The sequence below is a fragment of the Xenia sp. Carnegie-2017 genome, unplaced genomic scaffold, assembly GCF_021976095.1.
Source record: "Xenia sp. Carnegie-2017 unplaced genomic scaffold, XeniaSp_v1 HiC_scaffold_22, whole genome shotgun sequence".
Classification (NCBI taxonomy): domain Eukaryota; kingdom Metazoa; phylum Cnidaria; class Anthozoa; order Malacalcyonacea; family Xeniidae; genus Xenia; species Xenia sp. Carnegie-2017.
In genome coordinates this window covers 10849566-10875480 of record NW_025813485.1, presented here as the reverse complement: position 1 = coordinate 10875480, position 25915 = coordinate 10849566, and the positions used below count along the sequence as shown (strand labels likewise).

Below are 25915 nucleotides of genomic sequence, written 5' to 3'. Positions count from 1 at the left end.
GGCAAATAATTATTCTAAAGTGTTACAAATCAAACAATTAATCAGTGAAGTTAAAATAACATCTTTCAAGAGTTTTGAGATGATTTTGAATCCTCGCTGCGAGTGAGCTTTTATAGCGCGTTCAGACTGAGTGCCCCGGTATGGTCCTCAGGCGCGGGCACCAATGTGAACACAACATTATGATGGTGCCCGAGTCAAAGTGCTCGGAATCAGTGTATCGTACTCTGGCGCTCAATCTGAACGCGCTATTACAGAACAGGGTTAAGGCACGGATACAAGGTTTTCAAGACGTCTTACAAGCATTAGTTTTTTTCTCCTTATGAATTTGGTCGCGACGTACAAACTCTCATAGAAACGCGGGTTTTCAAAAGATCCCTTTATTCATGTAAACAGGCCTTCAGGTTTGTTTTAAAACTCGAATTTTTTCTTTGAGCGAAGCCAACTTCTGCACTAAACAAGTCCACTAAGTATAATTGACGTTTCATTCGTTTTAAAACTAAAGAACTATTTTGATTTTGCAAAATCCAGAAATGAATTCATAAAAAAATTTTAATATTTTTTACGGCAAATTCATATTAAAGTGTTTATATCAAGGTCATGGAACTAACTTCACTAGATAGTAGAAACGTTTTTAGGAACATTTGCAATATATTTAATACGAGGAAAAATTTATCTTCTTGGTACCTAAAACTAGATGACTCAGCACCGAATATGACGTAAAAACGAGAAACATGTATGGAAGATAAAGCGTTCATTGTACTGAACAAAACTGTTATAACAAATCTTCTTCAATAACCGCACAACAAATTTCAGATGCTGCATAGGTGTATAGTTTGACGCCATCGTTTGAACATTTAATAAAAAAGTCTGAAAGTAAAACTGCATTTTCTTCCTTTAAAGAAGCAGAGGCCCACTTCTAGGCCGAAAAGCCCAGGAACATAAAATTTTCGTGGTATCAAATATATATCGCAAATGTTCTTAAAATCGATCTAACTATCTAAAGAGGCATTCTCCCTGATCCTGATGTATGCACTTCATGGCTTCCTCGTCCATCCCCTCTTTTCTCTGCATAGATTATTTATTTCATTTTATTAAACATTGTATCTCATAAATTTTTACTGTAATCTTACATAAAATTTACATAATATAAATAAAGTTATTATGGAATTGCGAAGGAAAAAGAGCTCGCCTCCTGCCATACGGTCGCTGTAAAAAACTAAAAACGATGTGCCTTGTAACTATGAAAATATCGATGGCAATCATGGATTGTAGCGTCATCTATATAATATTTCATCTTCTCGAGGAAGCAAAATGCAGGATAATGCCGAGTTTTATTCTAACTCAAATTTTCTTTACCAACGCGCTTCCTCTAGAGAATCTCAGTTTTTTAAGTATAAAAAAGTCGAAAACTGACCCAAAAAAGTGGAAGACGCCTTCCGACCGTCACATCGTCTTTGATGAACGTATAAAAGGAAACTCGTTTGCTATCTATAACTTCAAGTCCGAAGTGTATTTTAACGATAAAGAATGAACAAAATCAGTGGCAAGCAGTGCTGTAGAACTAAATTTATCAGATGGGGGGCTCTCTTGACGAAGTTGAAGCCATTTCCGGCATCACATTTTTGCACTAACGATATTGGGAATGCACCATCTATGTAATCAATGAGCGAGACACGGGAGTAGCTAATATCATGCTTAACGACTTGGCTACAAACATAAATTATTTTGGGAAGATGAGACATCATTGTTTATTATCGAAATTTAGTTTATTAGTTAAAAAGCGACGTGAAAATCATATCATCACCAACCAATCGTATTAACGACCACTTTCCAAAGCTGAAAGGGAAAAGCCCCCCGTTTGCTACGCCGCTATATTTCAATTTGGCTACTACTACATGACTACCACACATTACATGGAGCAAATGGAGCAGGTAAATGCCATGAACAAATTTTAAGTATTTTCAAAACGCATACTCAATGGTAAGTGGACAGATAGCATATGTTTTTTATATGCTATAAATTTTTAAAATATATTCGTTAGAAGTTTAAAATGTTCAAAACCTGACTTCGCGAGGACTTTTGTTTTGTTTTGTTGTCGACAAACAATCATCCACTTGTTGTTGCCACTACTCTAGTTCTTCCAAAAAATACAGACCGACCCAAAGTTGGCTGCGAAGATCTTAACCGCTCTTTCCTTCTGACCGATCTACAATCATCGGGTTCAGCATTTGATCTCCTTTTGTCGCGTTTTACGTTTTGATTTCCGGATAACGTACAACGTGAAGTCACGCGAGAACGCGTAGAATTGCGGAATCTGGACTGCAAAGCGACTTCAGTTAATTTACTCGTGTCCTTAGAGCAACCAAAATGTGACAGAATGTTGATATCAACATTCTGATCGCCATTTTCATCAAAATCAAGCCGCACATTAGAAAGGTTTCGCGTCGAGCGAGTTCGAGAGCCCAACGATGAAGCACAACTAGCATTCAACGCACCATTCAGCCGTCGTTTCCTATCTTCACGGTCATCAAGCGAACATTCATTTTGATCTAATGCATCAAAGCTAGCGGCTCGACTTCGCGATCTAGTTAAACGCACGTACGATACATTACTATGTTCCTTTGAGTGGGTAACTTCGCGAGATCCCGTGGGACTAATTTTACCTAATGTTCCATTCTCCAAGCATATTCTTTTAATATGATTGGAAAATGACGATTCCGATGAGAAAACGTCGTTAGTTCTTACTTTGTGCCTATTATTTGTAGCACTTAATCCATCAAATAAGCGCTTACGACTTGCTTTAGATTTTTCACCAGAAAAATTATTTGTATCCGCGCAAATGTGAGGGACGGAACACTTGTCAATTTCGTTGATTTCGACCAGAGAAAACATTTTAATTGCATTTGGTTTCACATTTAACCGCCTAGTACCAGTGCCATTACTTTCTACAGCAGAGGGTTTCGTAATACAAGTCTTGTTAAAATTTACTTCATCCTCATTAGTCTTAATAAAATAACTCGCTTCCCTAGTCTTTGACCGCATAATTGAAGATCTACGACACTCTTCCTTACTCGTAGTCTTGTTCGCAAAATGAGAGTCTGAGAATGCTTTGCCATCCAGCTCGAGCTTCAATGATTTATTGTTTTCTGGCTGAATATGTTTGTTCGTCAATTGAGCTTCACGTGGAGAATTTTCATTCGTTAAAGTACCATTAGATTTTCCAAGAAGCAAATCTCTATAGCTAGTGTCGATTTGCTCTTCAGTAACCACGTCAACAATCTCTTCGCTCTCCTTTTGAGTTTCGCCAGATTTTGATTTATCGACCGCATACACGTTTGTCAAAACCATTGAACTCTTTCGTCTCTTTTTGGGTTTCCTTCCTCGCTTTTTGTATACCTTTGGCCTCACAGGTAAGCGCAAATCTAGCGATTCAGATTGCTCGTTGTTCACAGTCCAGTCTTTGATGCAAGGTGTGCGCAAATTCTCCACCAAAATATTACACGAGTTATCGCCTAGGATCTCATTCTGCTTGTAAAAAATTGCTTCGCGAGTTGCAAGCAACTCTCGTTTGTATTTCTCGCGTTTCTCGATCATGTAGCACAAGTTTCGAATCTATGAAAAATATATATGATACAAGTAAGTGTAATTAATAATTAGTCTCAAAAACTCCTCTTTTTCCAAGTAATTGCTATAAGCATACGTAGCTCTTGTTAACATTAATGTTCAGGTATCGGTTATAATTAACATAAGAGATGGGACCGAAATGAAAAGCGTTAGATGACAAAAAATTCAAAGTATTGAGTGTGTTTGAATGAGAGGGGGGAGGAGGGGAAGCAGGGCTGAATAAAACTAAAAATCATAATATTAAACTAGCGGTATAGTTCAAATAATTAGTAGATTATCGTTCTCATGATTCATTGATGATAATTTTTCTTCGTGTGTTTAAAAAACTGAAGCAATTTTTATCAATAAATAATGCAAGTGGTGTTAGAGGCAAAGAAAAAACATGTATTGTAGATACATATAGTATGATAGTTAAAGCGTTTTAAATATCTAAGGTTGGGTAACAATTTTCTTCCAAACAATGTAAAATTTTGACTTTCTAAAAAGGTCGCTCTTTAACTTTTTCTCGTACGACCTAACGCCTATAACTCATGCTGTGACTACATTACATACTCTTTCCAGGTCCTGACGAAGTCGCACAATTCGTTGAGCCTCCATGGTTGCCTTTTGAAACGGCTTTATCTGCAAATTACAAAAATGGAAACATATTAGGTAAGTTTTTTTTTCATTTATCAATACAACTATTTACAGACACAGTGTGACCATAAATGAATAATTTATTATCAAAAATGCGTTGATCTGTGCTGACTGCTTCCCTTGTTTAACATGTTGCAATTACGTAAAGCAGACCGGGCTGTCTAAGCTCACCAGAACGGATCTGATAGAAAAAATTACCAAATCTGGCCACACCGTACAGATACTTGAAGGGTTTTTTCAATAATCAATAGTGAAATATGAAAAGTTGTCAAATTTCAGTGAGCATATATGACCACCGGAAGTCCTGTAGGATAATCTTCAAGCAGTCGCAAATAGATCAATGAATAGTATTTAGATATGGCGATAGAACATCAACGAAATGTTAAAAGTGCCACGTTTGAAAATGATGACATACTTAACAAAAACGAAGCAGAACATTAGATACAAGTTACACAAGAAAAAATAACATTATAATTAATAACTAGCAGATCCTTCTTTTGCTTTAATTGCAGCTTTTCAACAGTTTTACATGCCGTTGGATGACTGGTCTGACATGTGTATGACATAACGACACCAACAAAGAAGCCACCGAAATCTAATGAAAACTAGTGTGACCGAACGACATCTTATGAAAACTAGAGCACGCACCCCCCAATAATCATCCTGGATCCATCCGTTATTAAACATAGATCAGTAACTTACTTGCCGTCCACTTAACAGTTCTTGTTGTTCAGGTGTAGGAGGAAGTAGAGCAGCATCTTCTCGAGACTAAATGTTAAAACAAATATTATTACAACCAAATGGAGAAATTATTTAGATTTTGTAAAAGAACAGGAAGCGGAAAGTGTGCACTATTTGAAAGATGGCTTCTTGTTTCCATAGATGCATGCATGAGCACAAAATGACATAGATCAAATTTAGCAAACACGACGTTTCATGTGCGTCCTCGTGAACATGGCGTAAAAAATGGCGAGAAATTGGCACAACACGCCATTTTTTACGTCTTTCTCGTGACGCCTTTGACGGCGCGTCCTGTTGGCTACATTTCTCTTTAAATCGAACACTAAGATTAAGTTAATTTGACGTAGATTGATGTCGTATAAAATGAAATTTATGATTCAGAAATGGCACATTAACAATCCTATTAAGGCTATACATTGAGTCTGTCTTACCTTTCGTTTCAAAGTCCAGAAACGATAAACAGCAGTGGCAATGTCAATCGCAATGTTTAATTCGTCCGCGAGATGTTCAGCGTTGGCATATGAATAAAATTCTTCCTCCATTCCGCGCAATCTACAAGTAAATATATTTCATGATTTGGCACATTTGATGTACTCTCTGCACCATGCACAGAAGAAAAATTAGAAATGATAATTCTTTGAAAATCACGAACTATGATTGATTTTCATCACTATTACGAAACATGAGGGATGTTTCCCACTTTCTATTCTAACTAGAACAACAAAAACGCACGAAGTGCGCAAACGGGTGAAAAAATTACATTCAGACCATTATTTTCTGGTTCTCAGCGACGCCATACCTATTTTGCCGGAGATCATCTCGCTCTTCTTGCTCCTTCACTCGAAAACTTGAAGAAGATTTCGACGGTGATGTACAAGGGCTGCTGTCAGCAGATGATTTTGATGAATTAAGATTAGATGGTTTGCATGGGGATCGATCGCTTCTTTTTTGCGTGTGTTTCAAACAATAAGACTGTATGAAATAGATAATAGTACGTTGAAAAGTATTCGTTTGCATTACAACATTACCATCCCCACCCCCACCTCCAAACCCCCATTTTGAATTCATGAACTTGGCGCCCAGATTTCCCAGGAGGATTCTCTACTAGCAACCATGCTTGCAACCAACCACTGATCTGTATTATTAACTAGGACGCTAACAACGCCGCGGTCTTTGAAGCCAAAAATCAAGCATGTTTTTTTGAATTTTTGAAACTTTGAGGATGCTATTTAGAGAAAATCAACGACGATATACTTAAAACACAGTAGCACAAATTGCCTTGAAAAGTTTTACCACAAAAGATTTTGTAATAAACACAAAAACTCGGATATAAATACATTATATCTGGCTTCAAAAAAGCGTGTAATCAGGGTTAGCATTCCAGTTTATAAAAAAGTTCACTGCAACCAACTTTTGCGGTTTCGGCTTCACGCCAAAGCTACACCAGTCACCACACAAACATCCCCGCAGACCTCCATAAAACAATAAAGTACGAACCACGTGTCTTACTCCATCGGGCATCGATTCATCCCACACAGTTTGCATGTGCAAGTCGTTATCAAAGCCACAAGTTACGTGAAAAGCAGTAACACAAGATTTTACCTGAAACAAATATCAATCATTAGCATCTAGAACATAAAGCAAGGGTTAATTTTACACAGAAATTCACTATCCACATGAAAAGTTAATAAATAATCAAATCATGCCCTTTACAATTTAATAAACATTACACTTCTGTAGCGTTGAAAAGCAGCGCGTTCTTCAATGTAGCTACGCCACGCCCGGTGAACTACTCCCAACAATAGCACGTCAAATTCGAACACAAAAAAAGTCAAGGATGATCAAATTTTCGACTTATACAATACATCACAATGTCCTTAAAATCGTCCGCTCTATCTAAAACTATCACGCTCAGAAAACGAGTCATTCCGCGTAAGCAAGCTTTGATATCTTGTGTTTTTCAACAGAAATCGCAAGACATATGCTTGCATTAGTTTTAGTAAATTATGATAATATAAACAATAGCACGCAAGAAAATTTGTTACAATAGCTTCGTTTACAACATATAAGCCTGTATGATGAAGGATAAATGCATGTGTTCTGCTTTTTACATCACAAAATTCGTAGGGTAAAGGCTTTCTTTAGTTCGCCAGCTGTCTAAAGACTCTAATAATTTTCTTTCGACCTAAAGTATTCTAACAGTTTGAATAAATGAGCTAAGTTTTACCGAGCACTGTATACAAGCGCCACGCTTTTCTTTGCACAGCGAGCACAACAGGTTCCATCGTCCTGGCTAAAAAAATATATCATTACAAAACAACTTACATAATTTTGTATAGTTATAATTCCTGAACTAGGTACAATGAACATACAGTGTTGAAGTTTAGTTTTCAGAGTAAAATTAGACTACGCGGTACTACAGTACTACTAAATCCTAAGAATGGAGAAGGGCAGTACAAAACAGAACTGAAGAGCTTACATTGACGTTTTCTATGTTCGTAATTGGCTCCATTTTCTCGACATTTCCAATTTTTACTTCCGGTATCCACACAGCACAACTCATATGTACCCAACCGTCCGAGCCCCTACAAGTACATATGAATAGATAAATGTACTTAAAACAGTGTAAATCCTTGTCTGTGCGTTAATTGCAATGGAAACACTGGAAAACAAGCCCCTTAATGTTTGTTTCGGACAAAAAGAATTACAAGGACGAAAAAACCCTCACTACACATAAAACACTGTTTCACTAACATTGTTCGTCGCGTCATATCAATACAGTGTACGTGATAAAAATTAAATAGCCACAGTCGTCATGCTTGATATATATGAACATGAAAATTCCACCAAGATGATTGCTAACAAATACGTATTAACACCGAAACACACCAATCGTCCATTCGACTAAACTTAGTGTTCGACTTTTACAATAAAGCGGCTAAATTGTTTAAACATAGGACTATCATCACAAGTTTGTAGATGTAAATTGTCTAGGTTAATAGCGTCCTGAGAAGGACTATTCATGTAGATGTTGACGGAAATTTCGACAACGCTAGCAGTAGTCATCTTGACTCTGAAAATGACTACCGCTATGGTTATCGACACTTCAGTCAATATTAATATCAACAGTCCTTCTAAGAACTCTACTCACCTCGACTTCTTACAAAATCTAAGTAAAATAAACACCTTAATAATATACCTGAAAAAATTTCTCAATTGTGAGTGGTTAAGAGCAGTGATATTTTTCGCAAATACAAAATGACAGTGCAAGAAAATAAATCACCAGGGCAAATTTTTCTGTTTAAAACTGCTCCTGATTGGTTAGTCATACGAAAAAGCAATCAAAAGAGCCAAAGAAAATAAAACATTTCAAAGGCGGTAAAGTTAAACTATTGTAAACAAAATCGTTAAAAATGGCTGGCGAAAGTTTTAAGTAGATTTTCTTTGGCGACCGAGTACTACAGTTTAGCATTTGCAAGACATTTCCAAAAACACAAACACAGCTAAACATATGGCTGCCTTGTTTTGGCTTCGTGGTGAAAAGCAATGGTGTTATGAAAAACAACAAAGGACGGAATTCAAAAATACGATCCGGTCGATATTAACAACTTGCCGGCTGAAATGTACGTACGCTGATGTTAAAAATCAACAGAATTGAGAAATTTTTTTCGTGAACATTATTAACAAGTAATGGCATAGTTTCTTGGGCAATTTGGAAAACAAGCATTCGAGAATTTTTCAAAGCCTATCAAAAATCAACTCGTACATGTTTTTCCATATTACTGTCAAAACCATGCTATTGCCAGTAGAAATTGCAAAAAAAATTTTTACTTCAGTTTCGTTTTTTTCATAGCGCCACCACGAGTTGAGCACAACAAACATGGAGTATCAGAGAGGAACTGTGAGCATGGCTGACAAACCCAACTTCCAACAGGCACTTTTTTAACACCATAACAGGCTTGGTGAACGGCAACATCGCATACGTCGCAGAACAATATTACGTTGTCTTCCTCAAAATCGGGCTGCAGACGAAATAGAGGCAATACGATTCTGTGACTTTTTCATGTTTCCAAGATGATCATCAGATAGAATAGCTACTATACACGTAAATTGTATATGGGTAATGTTGTACAATAAAAACTTTAACATAGTAGGTTTCAAATAACAACGATAGTAAAAGTAATAAATGGTTTAGTTATGATCCTGAACTCCTGAAAGGGAAACCATTAAGTGTACTGGATTTGGACAAAAAACTCAGCGTATTTGCGGCAAAAACTTTCCAAAGATTTTTAAGACACAAGGTTTTATCACATCGTTCTCTGGTTGCATTGCGAAGACCATTGTTAATGACTTGGTAACTATTTCACTTAAATTGCTATAGCTTACATTATTAGCAAAAGCCCAACTTATTAAAATGAATAGCCATTAAATTACAAAACAGCCAGTATGAAATTATAATGGCTATACATCTATTTGCAATAAGGTGAGCTCCAATGTTTACGATAACATTACGTTTCCCGTATGGAAAATCAATTGCCAATTCCTATGTCGTCACCATGACATCACATTTCATCTTTAGCTGCAGCATATAACTACATTTCATCCTTAGCTGCAGCATATAACTACATTTCATCTTTAGCTGCAGCATATAACTACATTTCATCTTTAGCTGCAGCATATAACTACATTTCATCTTTAGCTGCAGCATATAACTACATTTCATCTTTAGCTGCAGCATGTAACTACATTTCATCTTTAGCTGCAGCATATAACTACATTTCATCTTTAGCTACAGCATATAACTACATTTCATCGGCACATACTCCCCAACACAAATATTCAATAATTGCAAACAAACAAAACATTTATAAATGTTGATGCTATGCAAAATGTAACTATTCCAATATGCATAAATCATGGCTATAGTTGAATTTGTTTACAGATAGTTTTTTACCGTTGATGCTGACTTTGGTCAACAAGATAACCAAAATGTTTTTTGAGCAATGCAAAAGGTAACAAAAATATAAAATGCTGAAGTTCAAAGCCATCATGTATAAAAATACAACAAAACAACATTTCAAAACATAATCGATTATTTTACAATTTTCAAACAAATACTCAAGCTGAAACATTTTTTTGCAAAAGAGACGAATTTAACTAAAAGCTCAACAGATGTTTTATTTGAAACAAGCATGGAAGTTGAATTCGCGAGACAAAGGCCAACAAAAATCCCCGTAATAAATTTACAAACATGTTACTGATGTAAACTAACCGATCTACAGATGTCGCAAGCTATATCTTCGTCGTACTCGATGCTTAGACCCTTCGCTGTTGAGATCATCTCGCCCATGTTATTGTAACACTGAAAAGGGGAAAAACACGAAGTAGAGATTAGAAACATACTTATATTGAGGGAAACAGATTGCAGTTCAAAACCTGATTTTCCAAACATCCGATGGCTTTTTCCATAAGCAGTTCATCAATAATAGGTTGACCTACAAAAAATAAATTTTTAATGTACATAGCGATCACGAAGCTTTTTGAAGAAAATATCGAAAATCAAAGGTGGAATACAGCTGTAGGTTTTGAAAAATCAATAGTAGTATACACAGCTCTATGTTTGCAAACATTAAAGGTAGAACAAAAAGGGCTGCAGCCCCAATAATTTGTGACTAAACTATAATTTGTTTTCTAAGTTGCCTAAGGATTGCCTTACGTCCTCAGCCTCAGTCCCACTTCCCCACTAAAAAAAAGCTTCCCACGAGTCTGGAACATCAACGGTACACTACACCTCTAGAAGCAGCCACTGCAACCTTTAGAATTTGTCGTTTCAAGAAGTATATAAGTTATTTATATAATAAATCCAAGCGGCGATTACACAGATTTCAGTACATGGTTACGCTTGCAAAAACATTACAAACGCACATGTACAGCAATTTCTAATGTTCGTCGATCTCGTTGGATTTATGGTCGGTTAAACGCAAACAATTGCTCATGCTCGGACAGTGTTATGTTCATCTATGGCATAACGTGGATTGATCACGTTTTATGATAATGCAAGGATGTTTGCGACACAGGATGAACTTTGCTTCCCATTTTAAACAGGTCTATGAAAAAATTTCTACACAATGCCTCTTGAAAATGTCAAAAAATATGCCTTCTTCAAGTTAAAACAACCTAACCTGATACAGTGATACGAGAGTGAATAGACTTCATTGGTATTAAGTAATCATATTTGAGGATTAATGGCAAATTATACCTTCTACACGTAAGTAGTTATGGCGGAAATCGCTGATGTAGATGATATAAACACCTATATAGTGTACGATCATTTACAGGTAGGTGTATTAGAAACCTTTCTAGTTTCTATCCACTATATTCAAATTCGTGTTCTCACGAACGCAGTCCGAACAGTTAACAATACGAATATGATGAAATCAACCGTAAATAAACATTTACGTACATATCTTATCGCTAGTTTATCGTTACCATACATTATGACTCCACGTCCACAAGCAAAAGTGAAATATAATGGCTCAAAAATGTCTACTTAGCAAATATAAATAAACCATTTTAGGTCTGTTTGGGGATATTTCCAGATATCAATAGTCTATGACATAAGATATACCACAGCCATCAACTACAGGTGATCAACGCCACGATATTCTCAATGGTATACCGAGCAATGCCAATACGTATATCGGATAATTAGCCAACTTACAAGGCACCGACAATCTCAAAGACCTTGGTCATTTTTTCAAAACAAGAAAAATATCATCAAACATTACGACCAACTGTACTCCTTTTTATTATATATAGATGAATACAGAAGCATAACTCCTACGTTCCAGGAATACCCTCATTTCAATGAACCAAACGGCATGAAACTGAATTAGAACAATTAAAGACCTCGTTCAGCTCATCTCGAATCCTAGAACATAACAACCTATCATCGCCAACCTGCGAAGTCGCTGATGAATAACCTTGAGCTGTTGACGCAGTTCACTAAAGTATGACATTTCCTATCCCCCACTTGCTTATGCCTGATCATTAACAGAAAGCGAATAAAAAAATTCAGAAATCGAGTGCAAACCCCTGTAAATAATAGGGGAGTGAAGATTTGAACTAAGAGAAAAACCATCGCGTCTTGTCGAATATCTGTTCAAATCTAAAGATCATTCCGCAGGCAAACCAGCGCTGTCTAAAATTAAACCTTGGATTTAGCGATTTCGAGAAGTACAACTTTACTTGCATTTCTCGTCAGTCACAATATATTACCTAGTACAAGTAGTTCGTTATGAAACGCCCTTGTCTTGCTGATTGGAAATATGCACAGTTTTCAACATGTAATTGTTTCTTATTTAAGTGACGTGACTCGTTCGATATTACGGTTGAAGCTTTGGGAAGGGACTGAAGTAACAGATCAATTGAAAACTATTCAAGTATACAACCCATACAGTCAAAAGTATCAATAGAGTACCGTTTCTTATTTCGCATAAATTTTCAAGTTCGATCGCTTCATTTTAAGTTTACTTAGCTGCTTATGCTACAGTCTTGAAACTGAGTTATTGGTAAGTTACATCTACAAACGTCACACACCATTAACCCCCAGAGAAAATCTAAGATTTCTGAACTATTCTGGGGACATTCGGAAATTCCATCAAAGTAGTTCAAACCGTCAAACATGCAGCACGTTTTAGTAACTCAAAAAGTCATCTATCGTACTTAACCAATTTTCAGTTCATCGAAATTTTCCTGTATTTCTTTCGATTAATAGGCCAGTACCTGACTACAACAAACATCTTTAAGTACCTCTATACACCCTCTAAAATTCCATAATAATGATAAAGGGAATCTATTTTTCTGCGTGCGTACTATGCGTCACGATCAAGCAAACACAGTTCAAACTTCAAACATGGTACGTTGTCAATGTCATGGTTATTAATATATTACTACAACTTTATGCGAACAGATAGTTGCCGCCGAATAAAAAACGACTGTGATGGCCCACCCCAAATTACCATTATTTTTTCTTGATTCGTTAAAAATCCTTAACCATTGCATATCCTCGTCATCTAAATTGTATATAGGCGCAAGGATGTTCTTCTTATGCCCATTTCTCCTCTTGCCGCGGTGATTTATGAACTTGTAGGGCCTAAAAGTAACAAAACTATTCAATGAAAAGCTTAAATAATATAAATGTCGCATTTTGTTAATTGCTGATTATGTTTGACGGTACAAAGTACGAAATTCACCCCCTCTGTATTGTATACATACATACATTCTGAAGTCGTTCTTCATGGGTAGATTTTCTGCTGCTATGACGCTAAAAATAGACAATACATGTTGTGATTTTAGATCAAATGAGGTGGAGGAAAAACCACGGCCACACAGTATCTGTAACCCCTCCCTTTTGCATCAGTCAAATAACGATTTAGACTCTAGTTACTATTTTCTGCCAATGCAAAGCTGATCAAAGAATAAATCTACTATAGAAGCATGTTGATTACGTCAGCAGTAGTGGTTATTTAAGATATAAAGATCTTAATTTCTTTTGCTTATGCAAACCGAGGAGAAATTTCGTGCATCTCGAGAGTTCTCACAAACGTCTCCGTGGTTTGCAGTAGCCAGTATGAACACGAAAAAGATCTTTTGGTTCTTTTATAAGAAAATAACAGTGCAAAACAAATAAATATGAGATAAATATTTAATTTTCCTCTAACATGTATGTATTCATGATTGATTTGCGAATTCTCTTTGATTGAATTTATTAAGATCAGTTTGGTATCCATAGGCTAATGTAAACTCAGCTATTGATCAATCGGCGCAAGCATTTATTGTTATTACATTGCCCTCACGTCTGTTAAGTTTGTTAGCTTTCTCTACTCGTGAGTCACATGTGACATCACGGTTGCCTTTCCCCCCTGTTCGCAGGCCATTTTCAAAACAACACGGTTTCTTCTTTGATGAAAGTATTTCGGAAATCACACAAATCACATCGTAGCTACGAATTACTTACAAGTGAAAGGGTACGTTTTATTTTTGATCATTCCAAAATATAAACTGGCTGAATAGCGAGGATCTTATACGTGCATACATGTAAAAACAATCGGTAACAGGTCGAACCCTCGAAATATTGTCTGACAAACAGGCATCCACATAAATTCGCTGTACCAACAGTACTGTTGTTGACAGTTTAGGAATTTTGGAACTTTTGCAAGTGTTTTTTGGAAAACATATTTCTCGAATGCGAATGTCCTATAGCTTGATGATTTGTCAGAGGTCGGGGCTATTACTTCGATATCATTATGAAAAGTACGCAAAAATTATAGAACAATTCTAAAGTACTTTAGAAGAACTTCAATAACTTTTTTATTTTGTGACTTATATCTTACGTAGTCATTGCAATGTTGTAGCTAATTAGCTGCCAAATTTATAAGATTGCAGAACAACTAAATGCAATAACATTTAGGTAAACGTTCATTAGATTTTTTGCAAACATGAGTTAATATTCAATATCGTGACAGTTAGAGGAAATGAATCCATTGAAAATTGCTTTAACAGCTAATAACCGACATAATCACAGTTACAGTAGTGCCGCCAGAACGATAATTGGGAGGGCAAATATACATTCAACTATGCGCCATTCTCCCTAAAACAAAAAAATTTCAAAGGAACTTAATACAGCATATCCTGCTCTTTTGATTGAATATTTTCCCCTCCCTTCTCAATTATTGTTCTTGGTACGCCACTGCACAGTTCATTAACTTTACAGCATGTACTGATAAGACAAATGGTATATCTTCACAGAAAAAAACACTTAGTTCCAGGACTTGACACATTGTTATTTAAGTCAAACATATACACACACATATCATGACAAAGTACGATTCAAATAACTTCACCGAAGAAAGTTGCGACTCAACGAATTTGCATCAACTATAAAATACCATATAGCTAATTCTGCATTAAGGAACATCAACACATCAAACGTGAGTGCAGATACAGGAACGCAATGCGTGCCTACTTTTTATAATTGGTAGTCACTGTCACGTACATTGAGATTTAACTTATGCATAGTGACGAATCAAAAATACGAATACTTTTAAAAATACATAACAATACAAATCACATTATGGGTACGTAACTTATCAAATAACGACAAAAGATCAAATGGTTGAGATCATTGACTGACCTAAACGACGGTTGCGGTGCACATTCTTTATTCACTGGAACCTGCAATGAACAAAGGTAGTCAATTTGATGCATGATATGAATAAAGGCGATAAAGAATATTGTAGGGGATTATGACAACGAATATTCCACATTTTATTCAATAACAAAAATCCAGAAGCAAAATACGGTTGCTCGTTAGCTAAGTATCTACGGTAATGAAAAACATACGCAACAAAACGAATGTATTTTCACTAGCGGTTGTAACTTATGGGTTGATTACATGGAGAATTTTTAACCCTGGGCTGAACTGAGCTCAGTTAAGTGAGTGAAATTTCAGCAGTCTAAATACGAAACAAACGTTACATTAATGCGCGATTATATGGAAAATTTTTAACCCTGTGCTCCGGTGATGAAATTTCAACCCTGTTTCAGCTAATCGGGTTGAAATTCCAGCACAGTGTTGAACTCTGCACTGAGACGAAAATTAAACCGTGTAATCGTTTTTAAAGCAGGGCTGAGCTACTTAAGCATATGTAATCAATTGTTGTCGGCTAAACGTGATTTTTATGTTTTATATTTCAGGTGTCTGTATTAGATAAGATTCCCGTTAATTTCGGTCCTCGGGGAAGAGATCTTGAAAATAAAGGCAATAAATTTCAACTCATTTAACGGGGCTCAGTTCAGCTTAGAGTTGAAAATGCTCCATGTAATCGGCCCTTTAATGTCAAAGTTTTAAAAAAAATGTCATATTGTACCTGGACACCTCGTTCCCATTCTTGTTTCCAGGAGTCAACTAGGTTGTAGTAACTACCAGGTATGATGACTTGTTGATCAGGTATCTTCATGGCTGTGATAAAATCCGTTCTATATATCTAAGAAATTTAATTGGAAACTCATTCATAGCAGATTATTTAGAGCAAATACTGGGGCGCAATCATATATCACGAAATGATTGAAAATGCTAAGCGAAATCCCGTCAAAATCAAGTACGCATCTAGAATCAATGCAGCTTGTTTCATGTATTGATAAGGCTCTATGTATGTAGCAAAAAATTGAAAGACACAGTAAAGGATAATTGTAATAGCAGAAGATTAGTCATGCAAAATATGGAAAATATACTGAAAAATGACGGGGACGAAAACATAATTTAATTGCATTTGTGTCACTCTTATCATTTGTATTATTTTTACCGTAACTATCTCTCTTAGTGAAAAAAAAAACATTTCAATGATTCGTTGAAATATTGATAAGTGAAACTGTAATGTTTTGGCATTATTAATAATCACACACAAGATAAATACTGAGATAAAGTACATGTGTGTTTCATATAAAAAAAAAACAAGGATCTATGTAATTTCAAAAAGATAAATCTTTCAAACAAGAAGACCATTTGTATTTTGCAAGAGAAAGCATCCCTCCATGAAGCTCAAGTCTCTTTCTATTCATTACTTAGCCCGAAAACAAAACAATTCTGTATACACAAACATAGGCATTGTGACTTGACTTGCTATTACTAAAATTATGATAATATTATTTGTTTTTGAGAACAGCAATAAACCATAGAATGTTTTTAAATCAACATGAAAATAGTATAATTGTGCACACCTAAAACCTCTTTAAAAAAGGAGATCTCATACAGTTACTCTAAAACATTAAAAATTCCAGCTAATTTTCAGCTGTTAATTAGAGCTTCTATTCATTTTCTTTAAGGCCCCCAACATATATTTTAACAAAATCAATATAGATTTTCTTTTTCTTCCAAAATTTTGAGATTCAAAAATTAAATGGACCAAGAACTCAATACATGTGGAATTCTTTATGGTAATCAAATATTTTTTATAGCCAAAAAAATATGTTACTTGGGCACATTGTATTTAGGTCATTGAGTTCTAATTCATCATGTAGACTAGGAAGGCACACAACTACTAAAATTTAAGAGACTAGTTCATTTCTATACTTGTGAAATGAAAAAAAAACAGTCAAAGAAGTTTAAAGTAGGCCAAAAAGTAATAAACAACAATTCTTTACAGACAAAAAGTGGTCCAAAAATGTTTACTTTATGCCAGCATCTAAAGACTTCTCTTTTTAAAGAATAAAACTTGTGAAGCAATAGCTCTGAAATCTAAACTTGTTCTGAAATGACAATTATGTATTTTGCGTAAATGGTTATTCATGAAATCCTTCAAAGTTTTATATTCATGTTTAATGTTCATGTAAAATGCGAGAAATTAATTTTAAAGACTCTGAAGTCTAAATTCACAATTTTACAGGAATAGTTTTTACGCTCTCTCCTCCAACAGTTGAAATTTTAAGGCTCCTAAAGTTGAGCCAGTCTATGACCCTGTGCACAGTATTGTGCTATGCACATGCCAGTCATGCCATGGACTAACAGTAAAAAACTAACCTCTGCAGGGTTTTTCCCATCCTTTATTGTTATCTTAACAGGTAAATCTTCTAGAAAAAGATTTTAAGAAATTTGGCTTTTTGAGGTCATTTGAAATCGTTGATTTTTCCAATAAACTCACCTTTATATCCATCTTCCTCAATCATTTTTAACTCACTCTAAAAAAGGACAAAAGAAATAATATCAAGGAAGCCTTAAAAATAGCTAACCTAAGTAATACATTACTTTTAAAAAATGTGTTTTAAAATTTGTATGAAGCAAACATTTAACATTAAAGGCATCAATAAAGAAAGATCACGTAATGAGTCAAGCTTTGAAAAAATTACTATTGCTTAAAATATGATGATGAAATTACATAGGAATAAAGGAATATGCAAAAACATAATGTTGTGTACGTCATTATTTAGTCCACCAAATACAGTATAAAAATATATACTATCTTATTTTATGCATATCAAGCACCACAACTACAAAAACTTATTTATGTGAAACGAAATAAATTTATTTTGAGATGATTTTGTTCAAACGTTTTCAATTCACAAGCCTACAACAATGAGTTTAAAGAAAGTACACAGTGTTCTGGTTTCAAACAGTTCTTTTAAGAGCTATTGCCTCGTTATTTTGACCATTCACCATGGTATTTGCTCTTTTTAAAACAATTTTTAAATTCTTCACCACGAAAAAGTCTATAATTTGCTATTTAAGAAAGTATACAATATTTACAATGGCCATTTTTAAGCTGGAGATGGCTAAAGCTACATACAATTTTGTTAATAACTTAAATTCTAGTTTAAAACAAGAAAAGAGGTACTTTGCTAAGGCATCTAAAGACTTCCTTCATGTCAACCTTATATTTTGGTCATAAAATGAAAAAACAAAGGACCTTATCAGGCATAGTTTAAGCCATGTGTAAAACAGTTAATCTTAGAATATTTGTGGAAGTAGTCTTGTACGTAGATGCCATAAACTACACACCAAAGATTAAAAATTTCTACACAAATTATTTTCCATTTTTTTCAAAATGTTTTACCTGATATTTCAGGTGGGAAGTACACTCTTTTTACTCTGGTGTAGAAGAATATTGCAGCAGTAAAGAAAAGGCATCACAAAAAATCAAAGCAAATTCAAGAGAAAAGATCACCAAAATCCTTTTTATGATAGCAATTAAGGTCATTTAAAAATTAGATGTCTGAGCTGCGTTTTAGTTTCAATTTGGCCAATACTGAATGACAAAGAGGTAGTGGTTTTGAATATTGTAATATATGAGACATTCTTATTGCCTAAAGCATGGATGCTGTCAAAAAACCATGTATTAAAAATCCCCTAAAATAAATGCTCTCCCCCTCCCCCGCTCACATCATCAATCATACAGTGGCAGCACCAAAATGACAATAGGGGGGGGGCACATATTCTTATGTGCAGGATGTGGCGCAAGTTCTTTTAAAATCTATTGTTTTTTGCGTATTTTTACTTGAATTCGTGAATATTTGCAACCCTCCCCCCCCTACAATGATCGCGCTGGCGGCGCTACTAAATCTACATACATCTCATGTAAAATTCACCAGTTACTCAAAAAGAAACATTGCGAAAGCTTGACAAAGCTTTCATATGGCATGTACAATGAGAAATTTATGAAAAAAGTAATAACACTGAACATACAACATAATTAAACCTTAAGTTTTGCGATAAATCGCCAGTGATATATTGTCGTCATAAGTAAAGAATAACACATGTACGTAAATTATACGTACACGTTAATAAATGCTTCGAGCGGACAATATTTCTGAAAATCTCATGCAAATACTCATATAACATGTTTTATTCGTTCGTCAAAAAGTATTACGTATTAAGCAAAAGCATTAAGTATAAGTGTATACATTTATCGAAAAGTTCCACAGAGCCAGTCGGTCAGGTTTCTATACATGAGGCAGGTCAAGGACGTTATACTTACTTGCAATCAACATTCAAATATATTTTCAACATTTTACAACGCCAAGCGTGTCGTTCCAACACATTTTACTACTCGCAATAATAATATCCATAATCCAAATATTCATTGGAAAATTCCACCTTTCACGTTCGTCTACATACACTGTGCGAATGCTTCCCGCCATATTTTCGACATTTCTTGTCGATAAATTAACCACAATCCCACTGCCCACAATCGAGTCTACAGTCGGAGAATGACGTAAATTGTCGCTCCTTAATCGTACATTCCGAATCATTGTTGAGGCGCTTATTATATATGGGCCCTTACTGCAATGAGTGTTACCAGATTTGGTAATTTCAATATTTTTGTAATTTTTTTGATAGAAAATCTTTGATGATTTCCATTTGGTAATTTTTTTGATAATATTTTGCTATCCTGATGCAAACAAATTGCTATTCAAAAAATGAATGCGTTAAGTGGTTAGAACACCGTCTAACACTATATATGTAGTCAACCCAGTCTCTTCCTTAAATTAACTCTATACGCTAATTGTGAAAATACCCTCAACTACCACTCTATAAGTCAATTTGAAACGTCCGTCCAAACAACAGGCCTGGTGACTTGCCTGCCTGGTCGCAACCACGCAACCTATCGTTTACCGCAATCTACTATCCCGCGAAGTTTTGGATATCCTCAATTGTTTATTGTAAAGTGTATGCTCTTCTGATTGAATTTTTTTTTAAATTCAATTTAAACTTTAATATTAAGTTGCGTGGTTCGCAGTATTGCTGAAATGGAAGAAAACAATGGTAGTGGTAAGTAATTTTACACATTACACTTAAGTTATAAAATTACAAATACTGAAATACATAGGCCAATCCAGTGGCTAATTTATGTATTGAAGGCTATGTTAGCTTTTAGGAGACCTATACTTTGCTTGCTTTTTGAAAAGATAAACAAGAGTGCTTATCCATTCCCTTCTTGGTCATAAATGCATCTTAATGAGCAAACACAACTCTAGTACACTATTTTACAGATAGAAATTACTATACAAAACTAACAATAGCATGCACATATGAGTTATATGATTTAGCTTAGTTAGCTTCACCCGACTGACAGGATCAGTCCACAAGTTAAGGTAACCTTGAACTAATATTGATTGTAAGAAACAAATAAGCTTCAAGATTACAATGTTTTAAATACTAAATAACTTAAGTTTGTCCAAAAGACTCATATTTTGAAAAAGAAAGTTCTTTCAAGTTAACTTGAATAGCTGCCAGTATCATATTGTTGTGATCACCTGCAAAATACATGTCAATCTGATGCTGTAGATATTTTTACTTTGACAAGTTAAACTATAACAATTTACATATATAAGTGTGTACAAGTCTTTCCATTTGGCAAGTTAAACTGTAAACTGTTTACCATAAAAAAGAAGGTTATTTTCATGTTCAATGCAAAAATTATATAGTTGGACTAAAACCATTGGCATGGTTACCTTGCTGTTCCTCAGTATGTTTTTCTTGATATCACATGCTCATTTATTTGTAACCAGGACAAGCAGACAATTTCAAATAATACAAAATAAAACAAATTCCGAAGAGAGACATCTCGTTTTCTTGATATTCAAGATATTACAAGAGTTTGAAACAAAAGATGGTGTAATATTTTGTCTTTATTCCAAAGACATCATCAGACTTATGGTTTACAATGCAGGCTGCAAAACATTTATATATTTACAAGTGGAAATGACAGTTATGTAATTAGAGAACCATAAGACTAAACAATCAGGCAGTATATTTACATTAAAATAGAGATAGTTTCTTACAAGCTTTAAGACCACTATTAAGTTGTGGCATATTGCATTTTATCAAAAGTGCTTCTAAGATGAGAAGTTGATTAGGATTATTATTTTTACAGCAATATAAGATTTTGGTGTTACTTGGAATCAAATTACAAGGATTAAGTGGCACGCGTGTGAGATTGGGGTTGGAATCAACGTCAGGAAGTGAAAAAAGGTGTGAGATGTAGTTGGCCTCTGGACAAATGAGTAAATGTTGTGAGATAGCACTAGAATTATTGTAATTAGTGGCATGTTGGGTTAGTCTTGTGTGTAGGTTTCGTTCAGTTTTGCCTTTGTATGTATGACCACAACCTGGACATTTAAACTCATATATAACATTGACTTTAGAGTGTTCTGGAATTTTGCCCTTTTTGGGACAGAAAATTGATGTCTTTTTTGTTTCATATATAACTATAGGTTTGATGGGAATTTTTAAGCTATGGCAAATTTTACGAAGAAGTTTGACAACCAAACGTTCACCCTGTTTGCCTAGATATGGTATTCTAATGAAAATTTTATGAAGGTCATTCTCAGTATTTTTTTAAGGGGGGTTCTTTTTAGCTATGATTTTGGTTTTGAGTTTATGAATCAAGAATTTCCAGACTGTAAGAGGGAAACCATTCCATGACATAAAAGACTGGAGTGTTTGAATTTGTTTTTTGAATAGTGTTTGGTTAGAACAAATCTTAAATGCACGAAAAAATAGGGAATTGATCCAAGTAGTTTTGCGGTTGAAAGGTTTGAAACTTGAAAAATGTGTATACTGGCCAGTATGAGTTGTTTTACGAAATATATCAATGTCATTATTGGTTATTTTGAGGTCTAGAAAGTGGACATGTGAGTCAGAAAAATCATCAAAAGTAAATTTAAGATTTTTATCAAAACTATTAAATTTGGCATGTTTCCTCATGTTCTTGCCTGATTGTTTAGTCTTATAGTTCTCTAATTACATAACTGTAATTTCCGCTTGTAAAAATATAAACGTTTCGCAGCCTGCATTGTAAACCATAAGTCTGATGAGTCTTTGGAATAAAGACGAAATATTACACCATCTTTTGTTTCAAACTCTTGTAATATCTTGAATATCAAGAAAACGAGATGTCCCTCTTCGGAATTTGTTTTATTTTGTATTTATTTGTAAAGTTTGTTAATTAGTAATTACAATATTTTAATTTTTAAACATTATTTTTTATAGATTTTGATGTACTAGAATTAGATGATACAGAATATGTTGATGTATCTTCCAAAAAATTTGTAGGTTCATCAAATATTTATTGCAAATGAAATACGAGAAGTGTTATGGCATCCTAGAGTCATAATGATTGTGCCCAACAGTGATATAGCAATCTCAATAGTTTGGGGAGCTGGTATTCATTTGAGTGCTTGTTTTGCCATGCTAAGTTTTTAAAATAGTTTTTTCTTCTGGATTAAAACATGCATTAATTTTTTACTTCATTGTTGGCCAAAGTTTCTTAGAGCTTACATATATAGAAACACAAAACAGCTCAGCAATATAAATAGCTTGTGCACCAACTTTCATTGATGCTTTCAACATGCCTAATTTTGCAGTGAGACTAAAAGTGGAATACCCAGCTTGTAAGTTGTGATCCTGCTCCATAAATTTTAGAGCATCATTATTTCATTTCTATTGAGATCTATTGTTTTATCAGTAAATGAGAACATAGGAGTCAACATAACTGGACTTAAGACGTGGGGTGAATACACCAGTGATTTTTATGTAAATTTGCTGTATGTATGCAGCATATCCACTGTGTAAAGAATAGATTTCAAAAGAAATGGATATTGGTAATGTTTGGAAATTTACATTGCAAGAGTAAAACTTGCAAGCTTGTTATGCTATGCTACCTCTGCTAACATTTGATTTGATGGTTATCAGTGCCATTCTGGACATTAATGGGGGTGTGTGCTGATTTATTCATACATTCACTTGTGCCCAAGTGGTTTCTTTAAAAGCAATTCATTTATAGAATTAAGCATTTTACTGTAAAAAAAAACGTTCAGGCACAACTGAACTTATGAATACTACACATTCCAACCAATTTGCATTGTCGAGACAACTATGATGATTGCAATTTTGGAAAATATGCATCTGTGAGTCATTCTATTTGAAAATTAATCAGCATATTAATTTCACAAAAGAACAAAGTAAAACAGTATGGTAGTTTCCTTGATGTTTGAACAATTTCCTGCACAATTGACTTTTTCATCTAAGGTTTGTATAAGAAAGGGGATTTGCAATTTGCAGTAGCATAAATATGTTTGTATGTATTATTGTATTGACTTTCAGGTTTTTGAGAATCAGCTACTGCTGAGTCATACAAATTCTAAGTGTCAGCTGATTATAAAAATAAGTACTTTTTTATACACCCTATATATACCCATTGCTTTCATTCAAATATGCATGAATGTAAGTAAAGAACTGATTTTTAAGAATTATGTTAAAAATGAAGGAAATTGAAATGATGACCTGTTGTTGTAGTTAAGAAATTTAAAGCAATTAATTTCTTCAACAACTCAACAAGAAAACATATAAATTAGTATAATGCAGGGAATACTGTTTATTAGGTAAGACTCAACGACACACATATAATTAATGTGCTATTCTGCCCCCTCATCATTATCATGTAGCAAAAATTTATCATATATCAAACGTCTTTGAAACGTACACTGTGTATTAAAACTGTGTTTTGAATTGTTTCTTTTATTGTGTTTAAATTGTGTTTTCAATTATATGTGTGTTGCTGAAACTGGGGATTAAAAACAGTTTTCTTGCACTTAAAGGTTACGTAAATAATTTGATTAGTTTCATGTTTGTAGATGTAGATCGTCCAGGTCAGTAGAGTTATGAGAAGGACTGTTTTGTTGTTGTTGACTGACGTTTCGACAACCTTGGAGGTAGTCATCTTCAGTCCTTCTAAGGTTGACTCTGAAGATGACGACTGCTAAGGTTGTCGAAACGTAAGTCAACAACAACAAAAACAGTCCTCAGGACTCTACTGACCTGGACGATCTACATGTACAAACATGTAACAATGCTCCCGGGTTCAAACCATTTACTTTATTACGATGATTACTTTCCGTGGTAAAGGAATCACACGACTTGTCTTGTATCTTCACGTCTGTAGTATTACTTTTGTATTATTCGTGTATAAATGCAATTTTTGCTTCCTATGAAATACATCCAATTGCCTAAAGGTTTGTAGAGTAATTTTTTGGAAAAAATAATTTTTACCTAATTGGTGGTGCACTTCTATGTTATAGAGGACTAGAATTTTTTTAGACTAGATTCTTTTAGCACTAATCCCACTCTGGCCTCTTCCTGTGGATGTACCTCCGTCGGCAATTCTTCATCTGTTTCGATCTCTTCTTCCTCTTCTTCAAGCTCCTTCGTCGCTACAACATCTGTGTCTATCATACCTAAAACGACGGCTCTATCTGTCGCTACAGCAACTTTTAGCACAGGTCAGGAATAGTGTACATAGGTGTTAACATTAGAATGGTTGATTTTTTAGGTTCTTAGAAGTTTTTAGGTTGTCGCAAAACAAGTTCGATCTTTTATTGATTAATTTTGTCATCAACATTGAACACATTTCACAGCAATAAGCATGTCCAGACATACATGACTACTTTCAGCTTTAAAATGTTAAAACTTGAATCGGTTCTTTTGCAGCTACGTACATGCCGATGATGCGTAGCAATATTTCTTCTGTCATAAATACTGATCGACGAAGCAAATGGCTATGTCTTGAAATAAAATTGTTTCATGTACACTTAGGAACTGTTGTAGCATTAGCCAACGAGAATGGTGTAGTGAATGGTTTTGGATGTGTCTCAGGAATGTCGAAGGTGCATAATCGGCCCGTGACTCCCGGCTACCTATCTGTCTTTACTAGTGTGGTACCGGGGAAAACAGTTGCTCCACCATTTCCTGGTCCATTCGACGAAGATGTCGTAAGACCTGGCGAGTCTTACATTTTGCCAGTTGACAGAATGTTTGGTGCTGGGCCAGATGATTTTACTCACAATATATAACTACGTAAATCTTTCGCATTTTTTTTTCTTTATGGATTTTATTGTTTTCGTAAAGAAACTTCCTTGTATATGTATATGTACATGTATAGTAAATTTTCTATTTTTGTGCCTGATCTTCGAGTGGAAATATTTTTGTTTGATATCATTGTATTATAAAAAGAACAGATTTTATATTATGCGCGTCATATCACGTAAGACGTCCAAATAAAAAATTTCCGACTCGTGAAATAAGACATTTATAACTACTTTGAACTTCACACTTTTTGTACTGCAGAGGAATTTCTTGTAAGTTATTTCTTAAAGTTTTCACACGGTATATCAATGAATGGAAAATGGCGATTTTGATGGAATAAAAGTGTAGGGTAAGGCAGAGTGCTAAAACGTTTATGCCTGTTTTACGAACATGAGCGAAAAGACTTTATTTTCTCTTACTAAAATGTTTACAAAAACAAAGACATTGTGGAATTTTTATTCAATTTTTCATTTGTTCTTCTTTGAGTTAAATATT

The 25915-nt window shown here is 34.6% G+C and overlaps 1 protein-coding gene and 1 long non-coding RNA gene across 5 annotated transcripts in view; one reads left to right on the top strand and one right to left on the bottom strand.

The window, feature by feature from the left end:
* LOC124445722 (protein Jade-3-like) overlaps window positions 1-19736 on the bottom strand; it is a 40601-nt gene extending 20865 nt beyond the window's left edge. For 2 of the 4 annotated variants that reach the window (XR_006948234.1, XM_046996472.1), the window contains exons 1-18: window positions 19533-19736; window positions 17703-17739; window positions 17582-17631; window positions 15933-16049; window positions 15197-15237; window positions 13283-13327; window positions 13023-13156; window positions 10438-10496; window positions 10274-10363; window positions 8833-9023; window positions 7481-7586; window positions 7229-7294; window positions 6499-6603; window positions 5801-5973; window positions 5433-5553; window positions 4963-5028; window positions 4177-4245; window positions 2062-3612 (exon numbers count right to left, since the gene is read on the bottom strand). Coding sequence is in view for 3 of the 4 variants with exons in the window: in XM_046996472.1 (XP_046852428.1) it covers window positions 2107-3612; window positions 4177-4245; window positions 4963-5028; window positions 5433-5553; window positions 5801-5973; window positions 6499-6603; window positions 7229-7294; window positions 7481-7586; window positions 8833-9023; window positions 10274-10363; window positions 10438-10496; window positions 13023-13156; window positions 13283-13327; window positions 15197-15237; window positions 15933-16049; window positions 17582-17631; window positions 17703-17727 (2964 nt within the window). In the remaining variant the exon portion in view is untranslated. Of the gene's footprint in view, window positions 1-1747; window positions 3613-4176; window positions 4246-4962; window positions 5029-5432; window positions 5554-5800; window positions 5974-6498; window positions 6604-7228; window positions 7295-7480; window positions 7587-8832; window positions 9024-10273; window positions 10364-10437; window positions 10497-13022; window positions 13157-13282; window positions 13328-15196; window positions 15238-15932; window positions 16050-17581; window positions 17632-17702; window positions 17740-19532 lie in introns of those variants that run through there. The other 2 variants (XM_046996471.1, XM_046996473.1) reach the window with 2 other exon arrangements.
* A 1588-nt stretch (window positions 19737-21324) lies between these two features.
* On the top strand, window positions 21325-22405 carry LOC124446336. The gene is made up of 2 exons (XR_006948403.1): window positions 21325-21529; window positions 21772-22405. It is a non-coding gene; the product is annotated as an uncharacterized LOC124446336 (long non-coding RNA).
* Window positions 22406-25915: the final 3510 nt, after the last annotated feature.